Consider the following 12,844-nt stretch of genomic DNA (forward strand, 5'->3'; position numbering starts at 1 on the left):
GTCCAAGCAACTTTATACCATTCTATTAAGTAATTTTTTAAACAAAGTTCCCAACAATCTCCTTATTCAGGTTTTGATTATTTTTAAGCCGATCAATGCAAAGATAATATATTGAATTTCAAGCTTTTAATTTTATTCTGTTTGTTTAATTTTTTTGTTTTGTTATTCTAGGATTTTTATGTTTTATTTCATTTGTTACTGCTCTTCCTGCTTTTCCTGCTGGCCCTGGTACTCTTCCGGCTCATCCTGGTACTCTTCCTGCTCTTTCTGGTACTCTTCCTGCTCTTTCTAGTACTTCTTCTGCTAATCACATCCAACGACGGTTCTTGCTGGACGGGCAGGCTGAACAGTCGGCACTCGGAGCGCTCCTTCAGCAGACTGTTGGCAAACTTCTTGACCCCCGATATCTTGGTCACTCTTACATTGTTCATATTCTCCACCTTCATGGCGGGGTAGACTTCTACATCGCAACAGTTTTTTATAAGCAGCAGGTCGCTATTGCTTGCAATGGGATACCGGAAGTAGAGATCCTTGCCGCAATCCAGGCACTTGTTCTTCATGCGTTTCAGCTGGAACTTGATCGGAAAGCACCGACCTACCATGGTGTTATTGTCCAGGATAACCGAATGCTTGTAGGTGGGTTTTGGCAAGGGTCGCTTGGTCCACTGTGGAGTAGGATGTTTTTGGTTCAGTTGATCTATTTATCTTAATATAATTAACTATTTTATTATATTAAATTGAGAGCGAATCGGTCATCAATCAAATGAGTTCAATCTTTAAGTAACTAAAAAAAAACTACGGCCTAATCTCAGTCTTTTTCGTTGTTTTGATTTGCCTAATTTTAATTTATGATTAAACGAACCTCGCTCAGGTGTAAATTGGTGTGCAGGGGTCTACACGCCGCCGAGCAGAGATTGGGCTGGATGTTCTGCTCCTGGGCCACGCACATGGTGCAGCACCTCAGCTTATCCTTGTCGGACTCCAGGAGCGGACGACCCTTGCTGCACTCCGCCCGGATGTTGATCTCTGGCCGCACGGGTCCGTCCGGCTCGATGGTGGCCTGTATGACATTTGCCTGCGGCTCGACTACGCTTCCCGAGGGCGATGTTACTTTGTAGTCGATGCACGGTCCGCAGGAGGGCACGAAGCACTTCCGGCATGGACCATCGACCCAATTTTTGAGGATCACGCGCCGACAACTGCTCTCTGGAGCGGACATTGTGCAGGCAAAAAAAAAAACAATGTCAACAGGAAGACGAACAATTTGGAAATGCTATGAAGCAGTCAAAAAACTGAAGCTTCAATCATGGCTAGTTTATTTGTCTAAATAACTAAAAAAATAGGTACAGTTTTTATTTTTGTTAAGATTTACAATCTAATGTCTCCATTTCAACTTCCTTATTTTTGGAACTGTCTTTTGGCGACTCCTCTTCATCAAATATCTTGAGATTCTTGGCATAATACCAAACGGAAATGTTTAGAAAGCCTCCCAAAAATATAAAGGAAGCAGCCGTGAGATTTAAAGCGTATCTGGAAAGCAAAATAAATCGATGGATAAAGTTTGAAATAAAATCTTTAGGTTTTCCCACCGCAAGGATGCCGTGTCGTAGAGCCAACAGTTTCCCTTGCTGGAACAGGTCTTGCCCCACACCAAACAATAGTTGTCTATCAGCCAGCCGAAGAAAATTGGACTGGGAATGAAACCGAGTAGGGAAGCAACCATGGAACCTAGTCCCAAAGCGAAGGTTTTGTCTTCTGGAGGAATGCAGCGAAGGGCGATGAGCAGGTTTGTGGATTTACTAGATGCTCCCATGAGTTTCAGGAAGCACATGACGCCTAGGAAAGCCAGGAACTCATTAAAGCAATCTACCGGACAGGTTCCATCCACAGCGAATTGGGTCTGAAACGGCAGAATCATAAGTTGCAAAGCTATTTAGAGATTTAGATCTTCCACCTCAGGGTCGGAGATCAAACCAGATGAGCCCATGCACTGGCAGCCGGTGTAAATGGTCCTCCCAAGGGCATCTTTCGTCCTTTCCGAGCACCCGGCATGGCAGGCGGATATAAAGGTGATGTTCTCCGGACTGCAAACCGGCGCATAGTGCACGTAGTCGCAGTGACAGTCGGCACTGCAACTGTTTCCAGCAGACAAGGTGGTCAGGGAGTTCAACCTGTCACTGCCTTCACATCCTATGGCCACATAGCACAGGATTCCGGCCACCGTTACGAAGTCCACTATGGCATTCCAGCAGGCCATTGACCTGGCGCTTGGCTTATATTTTGAGATCACGTAGCCGGAGATTAGGACTCCGGCGGCGGAGAATCCGAGGGCCACTGTACCCGTGGCCATGGTTGCCGTAGCCGCCGATTGCCTGTACTGGGTTTCGATATACTTTGGCGTGAAAATCCAATAGGCCATGTAACCGAAAAAGTATAGGATGGAGGCCGCGGTGTTGTACACATAAACCCTGTTCCTCGCCAATCTCCTGACAGTCCTCATCATGTCCCCAAAGGTGCGCTCTTTGAGGGGTAGGGACATCTTTCTTTCCATGTGCCTCACTTGCAGACGCCTCCTCCGTGAACTGGGCAGTTCTTTGGGAAACATGAAGAGGCATATTGCAGCGATCAAGGTAATCGCAGCCAGTACTAACCATCCCAGCCACCAGGCGCCCAACCAGCGGGGATCCTCACGCCCAATCAGGGGTTTCAAGGTGGGCTCAATATACAAACGCAGGCACAGGGCACCCAAGGAATAGCCAATAGCTGGGCCCAGCATCCTCAAGAATGTGGACAAACCTGGTAGAGGAAGTTAGTTTTTTCCTATCTCTGGAAATATAATAATTCACAATACTCACTCAACATGGCAGGTGTCTTGGACTTGGTGCCATTGTCGTCCATATAGGCAATGCCCAGAGTATAGAAAAGGGCCTGACCCACTCCCGATATGAGTTGAGCCACGAACAGAAACACTTGGGGCACCCACTGGCCCACCTCCTGGACACATCCCCCTGGACTTGACTGACACAATTTCTGGTCCTTCTCTTGCCGAGCCAACGTTTCATTGACCTGACCAAACTCCCGGGTTAACTTAAGGGCATCTTCGCCAGCTCCGTAAAGAAAATGCAGCGAGCTTGTGAGTAGGCAAAAAGCCACAATGGTCAGTAAGCCTAAATGGGAAACTTTATGTCTGGAAATTGGTAAATCAGTATTCAGATCCTAGCTCACCTATTCCCATCCAGCGGGGTCGATGCCCATTTCCCGCATAATAACCCAGGAGGGCGGCTGTTAGCATGGTACTGATATCGTTTCCCACCGAGATTATGCCACTAGTCTTTGTTGGTATCTTATAGCGCTTCTCCAAGGTCGTAATAGTGGCATTAAAGTAGGCGAAGGTCATTGCCATCACACAGCCAGCCAACCCATACAGAATCACATACATTTTCTCAGTGGCAAATCTGCAATGAAATCATTTAGGTGGAAGATTTTGGGAAAGTTTTTTACTACTCACCTTTGTATGCAGGGACCCCTGAATACCCAGAAACCACATGCAGTGTCCTTACTATCTTCTTCATCTTCCGTTTCCTCTTCCGGGTAATCCTCTAACTCTTCCGGGTTGTATAATGATCTCTCAATAAAAGGCAACGTTTCACTCGGCTGTGGGGCTTCCTGCTTTCGTTCCTATGCCATGTCTTAACTTTTATCTCCAAACACCGCAACTGAACTGATTCTGTCTATCCCAGGTCGCCCCACCATATAGCCAACTGCATCTTATGGGTAAACAGTTTTAAGATCTTATCAAAGCAGTCAGATTAGACAGTGAGGATCAGACAGGCGACATTTATCAACCATGTATAAAATGTGATTTTAAGAGCAGTTAATTGACGGGACTCCTTTATCACGCTTTCGCATCTGTTTCGGGAATGTGTGAAATTCTGGCACACCTCTTTCATCATTGTTGGGCCACGTCTTCTTCAGATAAAAATATACTTATCAAAGTGCAAAAAATAGGATCTTCACTTATTTATGATGGCTTTTAAAGGTCTCTTCTGTGAATTTTAATCCAAAAGAATGAAACCCAGATAACCTGAGTTGTTGGATCAAACTCTATTTGTATTTTTTCATGGGACCAATGAAATTTAAAACACTTGAACTTATACACAGCTTTTGGTTTTACACATTATAATTGGCATTTCGGAAATTACAGGCAGAATACAGCTTTCTTACAGTTAACTTCAAATTCATGTGTGAACGATTTCTTTTGGTTTTTCCTTAAGCTCTAATACTTCTTCCTGGATTTTCTGCTTGACGGTTTCCTCTTCATCGAAGACTTTCATGTCCTTGGCATTATACCAGACGCCAATATTCCAAAAACTACCAAGAAAAATTAAAGACGCACACACGAGGTTCATTGTGTACCTAAAGGAAAGGTGAAAGGTAAAAGTTTATTTTAAGTTTTATTTTTTGTCAAAAGCAACTACTCACCTCAAGGACTTCGTGTCGTAAATCCAGCAGTTACCCTTAGAGCTACATGTCTTGCCCCACACCAGACAATAGCTGTCCAGCATCCAGCCAAAGACAATGGGGCTAGGAATGAAGGTCAGCACGGAGTAGACCATACTGCCAAAGCCCAGGGAAAAGGTCTTGTCCCTCGAGGGAACGCATCGCAGGGCTAAGAGCAGGTTGCTTGATCGCCCAGTAGCCCCCACGAACTTCAGGAAGCACATGACGGCCAAGAAGATGAGAAACTGTTTGTTGCAATCCACCGGACAGGCTCCGTCCACGGCGATCTCCGACTGAGAGGCGGCCAGTGATGTCACACTCGACAAAGTGGTCAGATTGGGGGAGTTGCCCATGCACCGACAGCCTGTGTAAATGGTCCTTCCCAGATCATCCAGACCCTTTTCGGTGCATCCCGCATGGCAGGCGGATATGTAGGTGATGTTTTCCGGACTGCAAACCGGAGCATAGTACACATACTCACAGTCACACGAGGCACTGCAACTGTCGCCGATTGGCAGAATGGACAGTGTGTTGGCCCGATCGCTCTCGTCACATCCCACCAGGATGTAGCAAAGGATGCCGGCCACCGTGAGGTAGTCCACCACAAAGTTCCAGGCAGCCATCGCCCTGGCACTCGGCTTGTACTTGGAGATCACATATCCAGAGATCAGTACTCCTGCGGCGGAGAAGCCCAGCGCCCAGGTTCCCGTGGCCATGGTGGCAGTCGACGCCGACTGCCGGTACTGAATCTCTATGTACTTCGGGGTGAATATCCAGTAGGGCATGTAGCCGAAGAAGTAGAGTATCGAGGCCAGCATGTTGTAGACATACACCTTGTTGCTCGCAAGACGTTTCAGCGAGTCCAGCATGTCCTGAAGGGAACGCTTCGCCAGTGGGACATCCTCCTCGCCTTCGGCTCTTAAACGTCTTGCCTTGGCACTGGGCATCTCCTTGGGAAACATGGCCACAAAGAATGCCGATATCAGCAGGATGAAGGTGATCAGAATCCAGCCCAGCCACCAGGCTCCCATCCAGCGTGGATCCTTTGTGGTAATCAGAGGCGTCTTGAACGGATCGATGTAAAGCCGTAGACACAAGGAGACCATGGAGAAGCCCATGGCTGGACCCAGCATCCTCAGAAAGGTGGTCCAACCTTTGGGAAGTATACAATCAATTAATCTAATTAAGATTAGGAAACATGCTTCAAACCATACTAAGCATAGCTGGCGTCTTGGAACTCGCAGAGTTATCGTCCATGTAGGAGAGACCCGGCGCGTAGAAAAGGGAACAGCCAATGCCCCCTATAAACTGGGCGATGAAGAACAGCACGATGGGCGTGTAGTCCCCAGCACCCTCCACACAGTTCGAGTCCTTTGCATGGCACAGAGCGTCATTGTTATCCGTGGCATTGACTGAAGTTTCAACGGATTCCTTCAGTTCGTACTCCTCGGTCAGTCTCAGTGCCTCTTCGCCGGCTCCGTAGAAAAAGTGCGGAGTCACCATTAGCAGGCAGAAAAGGGCTATTATGATGAGGCCTACAAAACACAAGCTATTGACTAACCGAGGGGATTATACTTAAGGCACATTACCCAAGGCAACCCAACGCGGGCGATGACCTCTACTGGCATAGTAGCTCAAAAAGGCCGACGAGAAAACAGTGCTTATGTCATTGCCCACCGTTATGAGACCCGATATCTTGGTGGGTATATTGAAGCGCTTCTCCATCGTCGTAATCGTTCCAGTAAAGTAGGTAAAGGCCATGGCCAGAAAGCAGCTAGCTATGCCGTACATGATCACGAACATATGCGCAGTGGCAAATCTGGAGATCAGGATAGTATTATCGAACAATTTGACCAGAGCAGAACTATCTACCTCTGTAAAGCGGGTCCCTTGAATATAGAGAGACCGCAGGAGGTATCCGAAGATTCCTGTTCCTCTTGCTTCTCATATGCATTCCTCCCGTCTTCTTTATCCTTCAAAAACCTGGAGGTTTCAATCTCTTCACTGGCCATGTCGATCCTTCACTGTCGAACCACCTCGAAACACTAAACCCCTTTGTCAGGGGCTGGTTACAATCGACTTGCGGCATGGGGGTAAACAAAAAAGCTGCAAGATAACGGATAACGACCTTCACTTTTATAGCTTAGTCCAACTGAGATTTATCTTTCTAATCGGGATCTGTTCTTTAATTGTCAGCAATTACCATACGAGTATATAAAGTGGGGCAACCTTACTGTTACAATACCGTTTATTATGGTACTGGACTCTACAGGGGAAATCACACATGGATATTGACAACTCAAGGCACCAAAACTCTCGCTTGACACAGCACTTATGGGTAAAAATAACTTATGTCTAGATCTCTGTATTCTTCTCGTTGTTGGCCTCCTCCTCGTGCTGCACAATCTTCATCTCCACCTCTTTAACGTCCTCGTCGAAGATTTGCAGGTCCTTGGCGTAGTACCACACCCCCAGATCGAAAATGGCTCCAATGGCAATAAAGACGGCTGCGGTGAAGTTCAGGGTGTATCTTAAATGGGAATTATCGAGTATTGTAATATTAAATATTCAATGACTTTCTGAATGGACTCACCTCATGGAGAGCGGATCGTAGAGCCAGCAGTTTCCCTTATTTGTGCAGGTCTTGCCCCACACCAGGCAGACCCTGTCGAAGACCCAACCGAAGAAAATCGGACTGGGAATGAAGGCCAGCATCGAGCACAGGGTCATGCCAAAGCCCATGGCAGCCGTCTTGTCCTTTTCCGGAACACAACGCACGGAGACCAGGAAATTGGAGGCTCTGCCGCTAGCTCCCACGAACTTCAGGCAGCACATTACGGCCAAAAAGGCCACGAATTGCGTCCAGCAGTTCACAGGACAGGCTCCGGGCATCGCCTGCCCCTTCGCTAGATCCTTAAAAAATAAGTCGAACTTAAGTTCTAAGGCCTGAACGGTGTAAAGTAGGTAAAAAGTGTACCTCCAATTGGGTTAGAGCCGAAGTGTCCTGGCCGAAGTTATCGCTGCTCAAATCGGAGCTAGTAAGGCGCTTGAATTGGCTGGTGGAATTGCCGCTCTCGTTGCCAGGAATGCAGGAACAATCATAGAAGATCTAAAGAAATTCAAGAAAAAGAGTAGTTACTCTAATGTGCGCAATTTATTTCATTATACTCTTGCAGAGGGTATTTTAATTTCGTTGAGTATATAAAGTATATGTATTATTGATCAGCAACACTAGGAAAGTCGATCTAGCCATGTTCGTCTGCCAGTCCGTCCGTCTGTCTGTCCAACCTTTTCTACGCAAACTAGTCTCTCAGTTTTAAAGCTACCAGCATGAAACATTTACAAAAGTATTATATAAACCAAAACGAGCCGGATCGGGCAACTATAGCATATAGGTCCTATGGAACAGTCGGGAAAAAAAATGAAAAATTAAAACTTTGCTGTTTTTTCCTTTTTTTTATAGTTCTTCGATATTTAATGATGATTTATTATTTTCAATTACTGTTTAAATATGATCAAAGTCGGACGACTAAATCATAGAGCTCCCATGATATCGTAATAATTTGTGATGTAAACAAAACTAAAATATATTTTGTCCTCTACATTTGGTTAGAACTACTAAACTATGTATATTCAGATTTCTTGAAAGCCATAAATATAATTTGAATAACATTCAAACCAATGATTACAAAAACCCTTAAATACAATTATTTATGCGATCCAAACTTAAAGCATACTATGTTTTCGACAAACTCTGCATTTTTCCAGTACTGTTTCAAACATATATCTACAAAACTATGTTCAGATATCTATAAATCCATAACTTTAATTTCAGTTAAATTAGAAGCATAGATAAGGTTAACTCTTAAATAGAATTACTAGTGCTATGCTATGTCCTTTCGACAAACTCCCCATTTTTTCCAGACTGTCTTAGTTATAAATAAAATTACATATTTTTTTGTAGCTACAATTGTACTTACCTTTTTCCCCTCCGAATTGACGTGCAAACTTTTGCATCCCGCATGGCAGGCGGATATGTAGGTCATTTTGTTTTCTCCACAAACTGGAGAGTACCGGACGTAGTCGCAGGAGCAGGCCGAATTGCAGGTGGTGGTGTTGCTAGCTAGGGAGCTATCGTGAATATTGACTATCACCGAACTCTCATTGCCCGGGCAGCCGATGAAAGCGTAGGCCAGAATTCCGGCCACCGTGAGGAAGCCCACAATCACGTTCCAAGCGGCCATATATCTGGCCCTTGGCTTATACCGTGAGATGATGAAGCCGGACAGCAGCACTCCCACGGCGGAGAAGGCCAGAGCCACTGTTCCGGTGACCATGGAGGAAGTGGCCGCCGACTGGCGGTACTGCACCTCGATGTACTTGGGCGTGAATATCCAGTAGGGTGTGTAGCCCACCAGGTAGAAGATGCTCGACAGGGTGTTGCACATGTACGTCTTGTTGGTGATCAGGCGGCGGAAGGTCTTCAGCATGTCCTGGAAGGAGGCTTTCGCCTCCACCGGTGCCTTCTGGTCCAGTTCGGCAGTCAGGCGCTCCTTCTCCGTGTGCTTTAACGAGAGTCGCTCCTTTTCACGCCGACGGTTCTCCTCCACCTTCCGGCGGGCAACTGCTCTGGGTAATTCCTTGGGAAACATGGAGAGGAATACGCCGGAGAAGGAGAGCAGACCGCCCATCACCAGCCAGCCCAACCACCAGGCACCCAGCCAGCGGGGATCCTTGTTGTTGATCACCGGATGCATCTGCGGTGCAATGTATAGCCGCAGGCAGAAGGATGCCAAAGCATATCCGATGGCAGGACCCAACATGCGCAGGAAATACGAGAGACCTTAAAAATGGACAGCAAACTTACATTTAGAAACTTACGTAGAGAAGATTATTCTATAAATTTTAATTTATCTAAGTATGGGGTTCAATTAATGCCACACGTTGCAGTTTTGGTTATCTTACTAGAGATAAGCATATCTTTTAAGCTTAAATTACAAACATTGAGCGATTAGTTTGTCTAGCTGCTAATAAAATATTTAGAAAAGATAACTCATTATTATCTGGCATTAAACAACAAAGTATTGAAGTCAAAAATGTATATCAACTGCAACATGTAAACCCATTACTTGTTTAGTAAAGAGGCATTTATTAATCATGAAAAAATATTTAACAGAGAGAATAATCAGTTTTCCATTTAATTTACTGTATAAATTTTTTTGACTAATAGCGATTAAGCCATTTTAAATTAACAATTTTTACGTAGATTGTATTAAAATGTTTGCTTACGCTTTTGAGCTAGGCACCTTCTAATATATTCGGTGCACTCAATATAATATTTATAGGCTAAATCGCCAGAGACTCATTACACATAAATAAACAATTGTTTAATTCTAAACATACTTTGGCCTTCACTTGTTAAGTATTTGTATTCTATGCATTGCTTTCATAAATCTTTTGAAGTTGTGATCATTTTTATTTTTTCAGCTAGTTTATAGTATTTTATAGCTGCAAACTTTTTAGGCTAGTGTATATTTTTGGTAATCCCCAAACTTTCGGATAAGGAGCTTCTTTTTGCGCTCAAACAAATTGAAACTGAATCAGCGTGAAAAAGCCACTTTTCCAGTTTTGGTTGTATTAACTTATCACACTAAACACACAGAGGTTCAAGGCAAGAGATTAACATATTCTACAGTTTTACAGTTAAGGTTGGCTAGAACCGGTTTACTCACTCAGCAAAGCAGGAGTCTTGGACTTTTTAGTGTTATCGTCCATGTAAGATACACCCAAAGTGTAGTACAGGGATCCCCCAATTCCGGATATAAACTGCGCCACAAAGAGCAGCAGTTGTGGTGCGAAGTTCCCTTCGCCGACCTCGCACTCCGCTCCGCCTCCATTCAAGCGGCAAAGGGTCTTCGATCGCTGCTCCTCGATGGCCTCCATGGTGGCATTCTCATCGGGCATCCCGCCAAACTCCGAGGTCAGAGCCAGTGCATCCTCTCCGGGTCCGTAGAGAAAATGTGGTGCGGTGGTTAGAACGCAGAACAGGACGATGGTGAGAAGGCCTAAGGCAAACAGTTTTATAATTCCCGGAGACGCGAAAAACTTTACCAGTAAATGTACAAGTCTTACCAAACCAATCCATCTCGGCCGATGGCCCTTTCCCGCATAGTAGGCCAGCACTGCAGACACCAAAGTCTGACTAATGTCATTTCCCACCGAGATAATGCCTGTGTTCTTCGAGGGTATCTTAAAACGCTTCTCAATGGTGGTGATCGTGCCATTGAAGTAGGCATACGTCATCGAAAAGATACAGCCTACGATGCCGTAGAGTAGAACATAAGCTGTTTGATTGGCAAAGCTACAGGGGATTAAGTTCACAAAGGATTACATTATGTTTACTAATTGTTCAATACTTTTTGAGATACAAGTGCTTTGGTTAGCATACCGCTGGTAGAACTTTCCCTTGAATATCCAAAAGCCGCAAGTCACGTTCTTCTCCAGCGGCGATTCCTCCAGCAGTTTGTTGATTTCCGCCGTCATAAGGCGATCCTGCGCGGATTTCTGTTTCTTCTTTTTGGTTTTGCCTGTCCTGGGAGTGGGCTCCTCGTCCCCCAGATTGATGCCCGCCTCCCTCTCCTTGTTGTAGGCCTTGCCGTTGTCCAGTAGTCTGGACTCAACATCGGACTCATCCCGAACCCCTGGGCTGTTGGCCTCCACATCCTGCTCCTCGGGTCCCAGACAGCTGGGATTCTCGCTCTGCACCATCCTAATTGGTCTTACTTGGGTCGCGATCTCACTTGGCACATCGGTCTCTTCCGCTTTGGGGCACCGGCACTCAGACTCTCAAACACACATGCACACAGTTGGTCACAAATGTTTCTTAATTTTCGCGGGCAATTAGCTGGCTTCTTGGGGATGGGATCTAGAAAACAACCTGGCGCGTGGACGGGCGCGGATCGAGTGGCATGATGTGGTTCGGCGGCCGCGGATCTTAACTGTATCGGGGGCAGTCGCATCCAGACAGACCTCTTCAAGCCCTCTCCTCAAAATAGTGACGTTCCGACAGTTTGTTTCAGATATTGTACCAAAATATTTTCTCAGACCGAGTTATCACTCCCCAGAGCCATTGAGCTAATCTTGAGAAAGTTGATCTTCGCTCATGCTGCTTCTGTTGTTGCCTGCGAAATTTACAATTTGTTTGCGTTAGGGTAATAAAAATATATAAAATAGACAGCTAAAGTGTGTGATAAGGCCGGCTCCAGACGGAAGATGTGCAGCGGGCGATGGGACTTATCTTAGAGCGCCAGGTTTGCACATTGATGAGCACGTAAATCTCGGCCCAGTCATTGTCAGAGATTTCCAGGGAAATAATAATAAGAACTACAGATACCCCCCGAGAGGCAAACACTATAGTTGCCTGCTCATTGTTTTTGTTTCGGATTAGGGACGGGATCAATGTGATATAGTGGCTATCGCTGTGTCCCTGTGTGAGTGCCAAATTAGTTTAGTCAGAGCGCTGGAGAGCGGATTCGCCTTACGGGTATTTCGTTTATTGTTGTCAGTCCGGATTCGGCTTTTCCCCACGCCCCCGCTTCGAAAAACAGAGAATCTTTCCCTATTATTTAACGTGTACCCCCATGTGTGTGTCCGTATGTAGAGCTTATGTGTCGCCACAATTCACTTAGCATATTTAAATTTATGCGCAGCTTATCACTTGAACTTTATCTTGATTGTGCTGTTCTTGATAAATATTTGAATAGCAACTTTTCCACAACTTCGCCCCTTGAACTTTCTTTTCTTTCACACTTCGGGCTAATTCTTGTAATTTATTTGCCCTTGCATAACTTACGAGTACTATTTATTTATTTTGATTTGTTTTGTTTCGATCGCGGTTCGCGGTTCGCGGTTCGCGGTTCAGCAAAGGCGGTAGCTGAGACGATCTCAATTCGGGCAAGATCGTAAGCGAACTAAACTAAACTAATCTAAGCGCAGCGTGTTGTGGATGCTCCACGAAATGCTCACTCATCTCAGGAAGAATTCTCATACATTTCTCATACATTTCACTTGCCGAGCCCACTCGGAAAGCTTAGCTTTAGCTTCGACTTGGATTCGGATTCGTATTCGGATTCCGATTTGGGTTCGGACTCGGGCTCTTTAGCTTTGTATTTTGACTGTGTCACTGACATCAATTCGCAGTCAAAATAGTTAGATCGCAGGTATCTATATATATATGCGAGTGTTCTCATGTAGCTCTAGTAAATTGGCTACTCTCTGTCGAATCGGCGGATGAATGACAGCGAATGAAAGTGAAACCGTTGAGTAATTATGGGCATTTACAAAG

The 12,844-nt window shown here is 45.4% G+C and overlaps 4 protein-coding genes across 5 annotated transcripts; all 4 read right to left on the reverse strand.

The window, feature by feature from the left end:
• Positions 1–173: 173 nt before the first annotated feature.
• On the reverse strand, positions 174–1,311 carry LOC128255426 (uncharacterized). The gene is made up of 2 exons (XM_052985024.1): positions 863–1,311; positions 174–665 (listed from the first exon to the last, which is right to left on the reverse strand). Exons 1-2 carry the CDS (start codon positions 1,217–1,219, stop codon positions 189–191), a joined length of 834 nt encoding a protein of 277 aa, XP_052840984.1. The 5' UTR covers positions 1,220–1,311; the 3' UTR covers positions 174–188.
• Positions 1,312–1,330: 19 nt separating this feature from the next.
• Positions 1,331–3,711, reverse strand: LOC128255410 (solute carrier organic anion transporter family member 74D). 2 transcript variants are annotated; one of them, XM_052985004.1, is made up of 6 exons: positions 3,509–3,711; positions 3,226–3,455; positions 2,856–3,167; positions 1,955–2,796; positions 1,590–1,900; positions 1,331–1,530 (listed from the first exon to the last, which is right to left on the reverse strand). In XM_052985004.1, the coding sequence occupies exons 2-6, from the start codon at positions 3,437–3,439 to the stop codon at positions 1,362–1,364; spliced, it is 1,848 nt and encodes a 615-aa protein (XP_052840964.1). In that variant the 5' UTR covers positions 3,440–3,455; positions 3,509–3,711; the 3' UTR covers positions 1,331–1,361. The 2 variants fall into 2 exon arrangements, with proteins under 2 accessions (XP_052840964.1, XP_052840963.1); XM_052985003.1 differs by having other exon boundaries at positions 2,856–3,179.
• A 451-nt stretch (positions 3,712–4,162) lies between these two features.
• On the reverse strand, positions 4,163–6,536 carry LOC128255409 (solute carrier organic anion transporter family member 74D). Its single transcript, XM_052985002.1, has 5 exons — positions 6,373–6,536; positions 6,090–6,319; positions 5,715–6,035; positions 4,483–5,653; positions 4,163–4,416 (listed from the first exon to the last, which is right to left on the reverse strand). The coding sequence occupies exons 1-5, from the start codon at positions 6,510–6,512 to the stop codon at positions 4,239–4,241; spliced, it is 2,040 nt and encodes a 679-aa protein (XP_052840962.1). The 5' UTR covers positions 6,513–6,536; the 3' UTR covers positions 4,163–4,238.
• Positions 6,537–6,658: 122 nt separating this feature from the next.
• LOC128255403 (solute carrier organic anion transporter family member 74D) lies at positions 6,659–12,475 on the reverse strand. The gene is made up of 7 exons (XM_052984997.1): positions 12,353–12,475; positions 10,949–11,681; positions 10,233–10,861; positions 8,481–9,343; positions 7,478–7,609; positions 7,094–7,413; positions 6,659–7,030 (listed from the first exon to the last, which is right to left on the reverse strand). The coding sequence occupies exons 2-7, from the start codon at positions 11,266–11,268 to the stop codon at positions 6,856–6,858; spliced, it is 2,439 nt and encodes an 812-aa protein (XP_052840957.1). The 5' UTR covers positions 11,269–11,681; positions 12,353–12,475; the 3' UTR covers positions 6,659–6,855.
• Between the last annotated feature and the right edge of the window lie 369 nt (positions 12,476–12,844).

Source organism: Drosophila gunungcola (assembly GCF_025200985.1).
Source record: "Drosophila gunungcola strain Sukarami chromosome 2R unlocalized genomic scaffold, Dgunungcola_SK_2 000011F, whole genome shotgun sequence".
In the NCBI taxonomy this organism is placed as follows: domain Eukaryota; kingdom Metazoa; phylum Arthropoda; class Insecta; order Diptera; family Drosophilidae; genus Drosophila; species Drosophila gunungcola.

Coding starts and splice junctions, on each gene's coding strand:
- LOC128255426 (XM_052985024.1), bottom strand. CDS start 1,219: ATGTCCGCTCCAGAGAGCAGTTGTCGGCGCGTGATCCTCAAAAATTGG. Junction 666..862: donor CCAATTTACACCTGAGCGAG/GTTCGTTTAATC, acceptor CCTACTCCACAG/TGGACCAAGCGACCCTTGCC.
- LOC128255410 (XM_052985003.1), bottom strand. CDS start 3,439: ATGTATGTGATTCTGTATGGGTTGGCTGGCTGTGTGATGGCAATGACC. Junction 1,901..1,954: donor GTTTGATCTCCGACCCTGAG/GTGGAAGATCTA, acceptor CTGCCGTTTCAG/ACCCAATTCGCTGTGGATGG. Junction 1,531..1,589: donor TACGACACGGCATCCTTGCG/GTGGGAAAACCT, acceptor TTTGCTTTCCAG/ATACGCTTTAAATCTCACGG.
- LOC128255409 (XM_052985002.1), bottom strand. CDS start 6,512: ATGGCCAGTGAAGAGATTGAAACCTCCAGGTTTTTGAAGGATAAAGAA. Junction 6,320..6,372: donor AAGGGACCCGCTTTACAGAG/GTAGATAGTTCT, acceptor CCTGATCTCCAG/ATTTGCCACTGCGCATATGT. Junction 6,036..6,089: donor CCCGCGTTGGGTTGCCTTGG/GTAATGTGCCTT, acceptor TGTGTTTTGTAG/GCCTCATCATAATAGCCCTT.
- LOC128255403 (XM_052984997.1), bottom strand. CDS start 11,268: ATGGTGCAGAGCGAGAATCCCAGCTGTCTGGGACCCGAGGAGCAGGAT. Junction 7,610..8,480: donor TCAATTCGGAGGGGAAAAAG/GTAAGTACAATT, acceptor GAATTTCTTTAG/ATCTTCTATGATTGTTCCTG. Junction 7,414..7,477: donor CGGCTCTAACCCAATTGGAG/GTACACTTTTTA, acceptor TTATTTTTTAAG/GATCTAGCGAAGGGGCAGGC.